Source organism: Hyaena hyaena, unplaced genomic scaffold (genome assembly GCF_003009895.1).
Source record: "Hyaena hyaena isolate Hyena2069 unplaced genomic scaffold, ASM300989v1 scaffold_769, whole genome shotgun sequence".
Classification (NCBI taxonomy): domain Eukaryota; kingdom Metazoa; phylum Chordata; class Mammalia; order Carnivora; family Hyaenidae; genus Hyaena; species Hyaena hyaena.
In genome coordinates, this window is record NW_024081401.1 from 146,471 (window position 1) to 155,781 (window position 9,311).

Below are 9,311 nucleotides of genomic sequence, written 5' to 3' on the forward strand. Positions count from 1 at the left end.
AGGTACGCTTCCTCGACGGATTGAGACTCGCGACCAATCAACGTAAAGTATGGGGCCAGATATACCGGAGAAAGAGCCTTTAATCCCTGGGAGGCGGACTCTCCCACTTGGCTCCAGTTCATTGGCTCCTGATCTTACCCTGCTGAAGAACCTGGCACAATGGATTGAACCCTTGTTTTAGTCTAGTCCTATTTGCAGTGATAACCTACACACCCATCTTCTTCCAAAATCTAAGGATCCACCCTAACCCCACTCCTTACTCCTTCAAAATGCTGACTCCAGCCACCCCTATTCTGAACCCTCTGAATAGCACCCAACTCTTAATCCACTGCACCGTATTGCCGTGGCACCCTCTGGTAACCCCAATCCTATAGGCTTTATAGTTCTTCAGGCTTAGAGGTATATGCTTCCTCTTACCACTGAGTATTAATATTAATGGCTAGAGGAGGTAGGGCACTCAAGTCCAGAGTCACAGAACACAGTAGATTCAACAGAACCCAAAGCAGCAAGAAAACTGCATTATGAGACTTGAAGTTCTTGGGCCCCAAATGCAAGCTAGACCTGACTAAATTCGATAAGCAGCTTTAGGGGAAAAAGGGGGTGGGGGCGCAGGGATGTGCACCTGGCCGGATCAGTTGGTAGAGCACGGGACTCTTGATCTCCAGGTGGTGAGTTTGAGCCCCAGGTTGGGTGTGGAGACTACTTTTAAAAAATAATAAAATAAACAGCTTTGTTAATATGCTGACTTAACTAATCCTCCATCCCATATCCACAGACACAGTTGCCTGAGATGACTGTCAGAATTTCTAGAATGTGGGATTGGAGGAGTCACTCAGAGACTCAGAGGTATGCTTGTCCTTCCTCTTAAGAATCAAATACCTGCCCTTGTCCTGAGAGGCCCACCCAGACCACCTTCCAGACCCAGCTGAAATTCTGTCACCTCGCACAGGATCCTAGGCTTTGGGACTCCGTGGCTTTTAGGCAACAGAAAGAACCAAAGCCACCACAAGGATTCCTGTAGCCCTTTCTTCCACCCAGAACTCAATCTCATAAGGTAGATGATGTTGGGAGAGAGCATCTTAAACAACCAGCACTCAACTGAATGATAGCTCAGAGCCTTCCTACTCAAGTATAGGTAGTAGGCAAACAAGAGATAAATATGAGATTTTACTCAACACAAGAAAAGGAGAAAAGGAAAAAGGCTGTCATACCCCTCCCTCTCGAACCAGAATGGCAGTAACTAGGCCAAATTTGGCGGGACTACTCCCAACCTCTTAAGTACCAGACTTATATAGGTAGATTAGTTTCATCCACATTCCCCAAAAATGGTAAAGCAGAAAGCCCCCCCCTCCCCCGGAGAAAGGGGCCCCAGGGGCCCCAGTTCAGACTTCTTAAAACATGGCAGCTATGGGTCACAAGGTTCCAGCAGAGATGTCTGAAACTCCTCAAGAAGGGTTTCATGGTCAGGGGAACGAATCCAGCTCAAACAGGTTTCTAGGTACAGGGGGAGAGACCTGGAGAGCAAAAAGAATGATGTCTAAGGGTGAAGGATAGGCAGAAAATTGGGCAGCCATTCCCTCCCTTCCATTCATCACCACCCTCCATAGATTCAGGTACTCCAGAATGCCAAATGCCCTGGGCCCCACGCCCACAGGCTTCAGCCTCACCATGCAGCATTCTCCTGTGGCAACTTATCTTGGGCCTCCAGCCTCCACCAGAGAGCAATAGCCTCATCCCTCCGATCCATCCTCCTTAGAGTCTGAAGCAGGTGGAAGGAAGCATCTCGATGACCTGTAGCCCCACCCCAGAGTAGGGAGTCTTAGAATTTGACACATCCTTAAGCATCATTTTATAAAAGGAGAAACTGAAGTCTAAAGCAAGAAACTCTTGTCTACATTCACCCATGGAACCAGTAGTAGTTCATTCCCAACCATTCCTATCTCTGAGCACAGCTGCCCAGGACAAAGGGCTCAACTGACCCTGCTACCCCCTAACATACTGGTTCTGGTTTTTGTGTCTGAGGACATTGGGAAGATTGAGGAACACCTGAGAGGCCTTCATACACACTTGCACATGTTCTCAAACCTGCTATATCCCTAGGTCTATATAGTATAATCTCATTCATTCCCTTCTATCTGGGAACATCACTCTTCCACTAATCCCCAAGTACGTCCCCCATGGGCCTTGCTGTCCTTGTGCATTTGGGCATAACCGATGTCACGCAAATATACATACCTGGGCACATCTGCACACTGAGGAGAAAGTCCTGTAGGGCTTTAGTATCTTGGCCACTGGCCACCCACTGCAGTCCACGACTTATCAGGGCAGCTACCCGAAGGTGTTGTAGTGCCACATCTGACATACAACCCTGCTCACAGTTGGAAGCAGGACCTGGGGACCACCCACAAAGTCAAGAGTGTCCCTGCTACACAGTCACCAAAACCCCGAGTACTCCTCTTTCTCTTCTTGTGTCTGCAGTCCCTTTCTTTTAAACCTCATAATGGGCTAGGACGCAGAGGGGCAACACATTCACCACCCCTACTTCCAGGAGGAAAGAGGAAAACCGAGAGTCTAGATCACCTTGTTCTTTGTCCTTAGGTGTGGCTCGGAAGAGCAGCTCAAGGCACCTGAAGCGGGACAAAGAACACGTAGGAAGAGGAGTCAACCTCAATAACTCTGGGATGAGTAGGTTAAGTATGGAGCTTACCAACTCGGGTCCCAATCAGCAAATTATCCCTCCACACTTCCCCTAGGATCCTGGGTGGCTTCCTGGGCTCACCGGCTAAATTCACTAATTGCTTCTTTTTGGGCCCCCAGCTGCACCCAGGCTTGACCCTGAAGCATGTAGGTGGCAGAGACCCAGGATGGACAGTGCGGTGATTCCTTGGTTCCTTTTCTGGCATCTTCCCACAGCGGGGGCATCTTGGGAAGCAGCGATGACGTGCGGCTGAGCAGCTCCTCACATACGGTCAAGGCATCTTGTGCTTGGCCTGCCTGGATCAGTGCTGCTGCCGCCTCCAAGAACACCTCAGGCATGCAGGGACCTGGGGGGGAGGGGGGTGGGGAGAACTGGGGTGGGAGGAGGATGCGGTGTCTTGAAGAGACATTAGCCACCATCCCCAACCTCTTCACCAGACTCTGGTACCACACAGAGACCACCCATTGCTTGCTACCCTGGACCCCTTGCTCTGAGAACCTTCCTAGTTTGGCCTTCCAGCTTGGACAGACAGAAGAGCAGAAGAAAAAAGAGAAAATAGTAGCCCTGCTCTACTCCAAAGTCAGGCTCCAACCCTCCCACCCCATTGTAGAGAATCTTGAAGACATACCCACCTTTGGCTCAGAGTCATCCAGCAACAGAGCCAGCAAGTCCAAGTAATGCTCTGCAGCGTCTTCTGCCCTAAGAAGTCATAGCCCATGAACTTCACCTTAGGGCCTTAGCAGGGCCCTCCAAAGGCTCATAGCTAACAAAAGGATGCTCAAGGACCCTGGGGAGTGGGAAGAGTGGGGTCTTGGGACTCTAATCCTAGCTCACTATGGATCTTCCCTTCTTACAGAATGGGTCTGGGAGGAGATTTCAGAGTTTTAAGATATAGGAAGTTAGTTCTGGGTAAAGAGTCCTAAGTTCAGGTCCAGCAGCAAGGCAAGAGGCTGAAGAGTGGGAACCTATGTTCTACCACTGACTTGTCCATACTGCTGACCCGAAAGAACAGAAACAGAGTCACATCCCAGGGAAGGTATCAGAAATGGGAAGAACTCAGATGATCAAGGCACTGGAACCTCACCTTCCTATCTGTAGGCATCGGCTTGCTAGTAGGTACTTGGCCTGGCTCTGTGTGCCACAGTGAAGGGGTAAGGCTGGGTCAGGTTGGGGGAGTAGTAACTCTACTTCAATTAGAAGATGGGGGGCTTCAGAACTGTGAGTGATACTCAAGGCCTAAAAGGGACACAAAGAAAAAAGTGGGAGCCATATTTCCTTATTTACAACTTGATTAGTCTCCCTAATACAAGCAGCTCAGCCATCCCCACATCTTCAGTTCCTTACATCAACCAACAGCTCCAGACTCTCCAGCTCTGCTGCTGTGTTCCCCAGTTGCCGATATAGCCTGGAGGCCTCCAGAAGCGGAGGACCCCAGGGTGATCCCCCTTTCAGGGCTGCAACCAAGTACAACAGGGCTCTTTGTGGATTGCCCTAGAGGGGTGAGAGGACACAAGCTTTAGCTATCCTCACAAAGCAGAAAGCTATCCATAACACCCATGGTTTCCCCAACCGACCCTAAGATTGTCTTTACCATTTTGCGGAGACAGGTCCCCAGGGCCGTGTACACCTGGACCAACACAGGCTTTCGGCACAGACCTGAGGCTGCTTCTTGCAGGCTGCTCAATGCCATGGGCAGGTTTCCTGTGATCAACTCCTGGAGGCCTGAGGGCAATCAGGGTATTAACTTAAAGAAGCCTATCAGGGCAGGGGGCATGATAGGGAACAAGAGCACAGAACTAAATGGGACATGACAGAGAAGGCATGAGCCAAAGGACCCCTCAAGACAGGGAGTGGGGAGGAAGAGATGAGTCAGATTGCTACCTGACCTTGGCGATAGGCAGAAGCTGTAAGAAGGACATCCCTTAAGCCCCTGGCATCCTGCAGAGTCAATGGAGCATCTGACTCCTCAGCTGGGGGACTCCAAGTTTTCAGAAGGTGCAGCAGATCCTCAGAGGCCTCACTCTGAGGAAAGAAGGGTGATGAGAAGTTCCAAGCCTATAACCACCTCTTCTCCTATCTCAGTCTATCCTGGCTGGACCTTGAAATCAAGGGTCCTCCTGACTCCTGTTCCCTCAACTCTAAGAGAGAGATAGTAAAGATAAAGGGAGAAAGAAAAACTTGGGGCAAAGATGATCTACTCTAGTGCACCGTCTCAATCAGTATAAGCCCATGAGGACATGGGACAAGGACCATGTTTGGGTTATTGATGAGAAGACTGGGGCTGGGTGATGACTTCAGCAAGGTCATAAAAGCCCTAACCCCATCCAAGGTCATTAAGCTATTTTAAAAAACCACTAAAGAGAATCCCCCCAATGAGGGACCAAGCAAAACAAGGTCACCAAGAGTCCCGGTGAGAACCCCGGTCTTCTGACCACCAACCTAGCAACCTTCCCAGGACAAAATGATGCTACTGCAGCTGAGAGGGGTGAAAGAAGGAAATAGGCCCTTAGATCCAGGTTACTTCCCACATTACCTGATTACCATTCAAGGTCTGCAGCAGCAAGGTCAGGTCCCCAAGACAGTCAGTGCTTAGCCAGAGGGCAGCCTGCAGGCCAGCCAGGTGGTGAAGGGCAGGAAGTAGCTCCCGCAGAACGGAGGAATAATGAAGAACAGAGTCCCACAGCCCCCTGAACCCACATTCCAGTCTGGGCCCAAGCTGCTCCTGGGTCTCCAGCACTGTAGAAGACACACACACACATACAGCTGAGGTTGGGACTTGATCTCTGATTTTCTTTTTCTTCAGGAGCCCAGAGGTCACAAAGGTGCTCCTGGTCTAAGGAGCACCTGGAGGATAAAAAAGGGCATCTCTCTCCCTGGTGGTGACAGATTTTATTGCTCCTCTCATTCCCTTTGCAGGGACTTAAACCCTAACAGGCTGGCAGGGACATGGAAAGCAATCTCTAGCCCTCACCTCTCTTCAGGCCCTGTTGGATATCCTGTGCTTGGTCTTCAGTGAAACCCTGGGCCAGACTTGCCTTCACAGTAATGAAATTGCAGGTTACAGTCAATTCCAAGGGGAGAACAGGAACAGCTGCAGGGAGACCTGGAGCAAACCCATCCTGATCTCACTGACCACTCTCCCATCAGATTCCCCAGATAAGATCCAAACCCAAAGATCACATCATCCCAACCAAAATGGACTCAATAAAGAATCACCCTTTGTACAGAGTTGGGAAAGGGCAGAAAGTTCTTCAGATTGGACCATTCTGGAGACCATTTCTTCAAATGCTGGTGGGAATGGGGGGAGTGAGGGAGGGGGCATGGCAGGGCTCAGAGATTCACCTGTACCAAAAAGAATTCCACTTCAGTCTTGTCTGTTCCTTAAACAGGATCCCCTGCCCCCCTGAGTAATTTTCTCAATCCCAGAAACGCCGAACTGGTCTCTGGCTGTAGAGGAGGATAACTGACCGTCCTGAGGAGGATCCTGCTTACCCTGCAGGCTATGGAGGAGTCCCCTGAATCCTTCCAGCGCATCTTGAGCCAACTGCTGTCGCCTCAGAAACTGACGCGAGTCCTGAGCCACCTACGAATGTGGAATGGGGAGTATCACTGAGGATCAATCCTTATTTCTCCCGTTTCAACAGTAGCAAGGGTTGTCTTTTCCAGTCATTTCTGGCTCCTCTCCTGGGAGAAGGTCAAACTCTATACCTCCCCGTCAGCTGCAGTAAGTCCACGGGAAACCCTCCTTCTGATGTTTTGGGGCTGCAAAACGAGAGTCCCAGCAACCACGTTACCTTGGCCTGTCGAACTAGCTGGTCATTCTTTTCCCTCCACAGGTCTAGGCAGCTGGCGTGTGGTCCTAAGCAGCTCAGAGGGGTCTGATGCGACGAGGTTGCCGAGGTCGGGCCCGGACCCCTGGGGGGGCCTGCTGAAGGGTAAGGCCGGCTTCGGCGAGGTCCCCACCGGAGCAGGGTAGGGTCTGTGCGCTTCTGCATCCCCTCGTGACTCCGTTGCTCCCCTTAGGGCCCCAGGAGGGGCGACTCGCCCCTTACGGGAAAAATGGAAAAGGAAAAACTCTCTGCCCGACGCTGTGCCGGCTACCACCCCGCCTCTTCCCCCTAGTTTCTGGTTGGCCCGGCGGTCAAAACTCTCGGCTGCGGTTGGTCGTCTTCAAGGGTTAGTCCCCGCGGGAAACTTGAGGAAGAAACGAGTCCGGGCCCGACCCAAGAGAAAGGCTAAGGCGGGTCAGAAGATTGGGTGTATCTGAGAGGGGAAGTAGTACTTCTTAAGGTTCTGCTGGCCAGTCCCTCGCTCAGGCCAAAACCCAGAGAAATCTATCTCGGTACCAAAACCCGTGGGTTAGCCTTTCCCTAGCAGCCAAACTCCCAGGTCTGTCTGGCTTTGCGCCCGCCCCGCAGAAGGGAGGCCGAAGCAGTGCATGCTGGGAAGCGTAGTACAGCCGAAAGCCGCCACAAAAAGCCCAGACGGAGCACAAAGCCATCTCCAAAAGCAACTGAAAGGAGACCAAGGCTTTTGGTAACCAGCCCTTCCTTCCACTAACACGCTACCACGTTCTGCTCAACCTCGTGCAGTCTGATTGCTGACCCCGGTGACCCTGGGCTTGAGCAATCCGCACTGCTGAAAGGTACCTCCGAATCCTTTCAACAAATGGACTCGGGACACTTGGATATCCTTATATCAAAACAAAACAAAACTGTAACCCTTACCATAGATAAAATCAACTCAACATGGATAAGTAGAACTTCATTAACATTAAAAATTCTTGGGGCAAAACAAAAACAAACACACACCTCTTGGGGCGCCTGGGTGGCTCAGTGGTTAAGCGTCAGATTCTTAGTTTCAGCTCAGGTCATGATCTCAGGTTGGAGAAATGGAGCCTGGGGTAGAGCTCTGGGCTACTGGTGCAGAGCCTGCTATGGATATTTTCTCTTTCTCTCTGCCTCTCCCAACCCACGCACGCTCTTTCTCAAAATAAATAAACTTAAATAAAAGAACAAAAACAAATATTTGTGCTACAAAAAGGCACCATCAAGATAATTCAAAGAAAAATCATAAAGTGGAGAAATTACTTGCAGAGCATACACCTCATAACAGATCTGTATCCACAATACATAACTCTCAAAGCTTGATAATAAAAATAAACCATTTTAAGACAGAAAGATATGAATAGGCATTTAAAAACAATACATGAATGGCTAAGCAGCACATAAAAAGATGATCAACATCATTAGCCATCAAGGAAATGCAAATTAAAATCCTGAGATACCATTGTACACATACACACATTGTTACAATAAGAAAACACACTGGCCGCTCCCGTCATGGTCTTATGGTTCCTGGGTTCAAGCCCTGCATCTAGTTCTGTGCTGACAGCTCAGAGCCTGGAGCCTGCTTCAGATTCTCTCTCTCTCTCTCTCTCTCTCTCTCTCCTTCCCCTGCTCACACTCTGTCTCTCATCAAAAATAAAATAAACCATTAACAAAAATTAAAAACAAAAAAAAACAAAAACAGAGAATACCAAAGGCGTGTGGCTGGCTGAGTCAGTACAGCATGGAACTCTTGATCTCAAGGTCTTGAGTTCCAGCTCTACATTGGGTGTGGAGCCTACTTAAAAAACAGAACAAAACAAACAAAAAACCTACCACAAAACAAAACAGATAATACCAATTGTTGGTGAGGATGTGGAGAAACTAAAACCTTCATACATAGTGGGAGCATAAAACATTATAGATACCTTAGAAAATAGTTTGGCAATTTCTAAAAAAAGTAAATCATACAGCAATAACCCTCCAAGGAATCCTCTCAAGAAAAACAAAAACAAGGGTGCCTGGGTGGCTTAGTCAGTTAAGCATCTGACTTCAGCTCAGGTCATGATCTCACCATTCATGAGTTCAAGTCCTGCGTCAGGTGAACTTGAGCCCCACTACGAGTGAGCTTCTCTCTCCCTCTCTCCCTCTCTCCCTCTCTCCGCTCCTTGCTCACTTGCGCCCTCTCTCTCTTAAAAAGAAAAACAAAAAACAAAAAAATTATGTCTACACCAAGACTGGTATGCAAATGCTAATAACAGCTACAAAAATATTCATAATAGCTAAAAAAAAACAAAAAAACTAAAAACAATCCAAATGTCCAATGGCTTATCATAGCTATATAATGGAATATGACTCAGCGATAAAAAGTGGCAAAAACTGATACATGCATCAAAGAAACCAGACCAAAAGACCACATATTTGATGATTCCATTTGTATCACATGTTCAGAAAAGACAAATTTAGAAAAACAGAAAACAGATCAGTGGCCTACAGTGAAATGGGGGATTCCTTGTAAACAAAATATAGGGACTTTATGGGAGTGATAAAAATTTCTATAACTGAATTGTGTCACTAGACAAGATTTCTTACTTTTGACACCAAAAGTGTCAGCAAAAGAAAAATAGGACGAATTGGACTTCATCAAAATTTAAAAAATTTTGTGCTTCAAAGAACACTATGGAGAAAATGAAATGCCTGGGATGGCTGCCTCACTTGGTAGAGCATGTGACTCTTGATCTCAAGGTCATGAGTTCAAGCCTCACCTTGGGTGTGAAGCCTGCTTT

General features: G+C 48.6%; 1 protein-coding gene across 2 annotated transcripts; it reads right to left on the reverse strand.

The window, feature by feature from the left end:
- Nucleotides 1-1,148: 1,148 nt before the first annotated feature.
- FANCG (FA complementation group G) lies at nucleotides 1,149-7,476 on the reverse strand. Of its 2 annotated transcripts, XM_039218612.1 has the most exons (14): nucleotides 6,493-7,476; nucleotides 6,191-6,281; nucleotides 5,670-5,801; nucleotides 5,232-5,434; nucleotides 4,585-4,720; nucleotides 4,290-4,420; nucleotides 4,043-4,189; nucleotides 3,783-3,934; nucleotides 3,331-3,397; nucleotides 2,780-3,069; nucleotides 2,581-2,627; nucleotides 2,236-2,391; nucleotides 1,668-1,791; nucleotides 1,149-1,514 (listed from the first exon to the last, which is right to left on the reverse strand). In XM_039218612.1, exons 1-14 carry the CDS (start codon nucleotides 6,691-6,693, stop codon nucleotides 1,406-1,408), a joined length of 1,986 nt encoding a protein of 661 aa, XP_039074543.1. In that variant the 5' UTR covers nucleotides 6,694-7,476; the 3' UTR covers nucleotides 1,149-1,405. The 2 variants fall into 2 exon arrangements, with proteins under 2 accessions (XP_039074543.1, XP_039074544.1); XM_039218613.1 differs by lacking the exon at nucleotides 5,670-5,801.
- Between the last annotated feature and the right edge of the window lie 1,835 nt (nucleotides 7,477-9,311).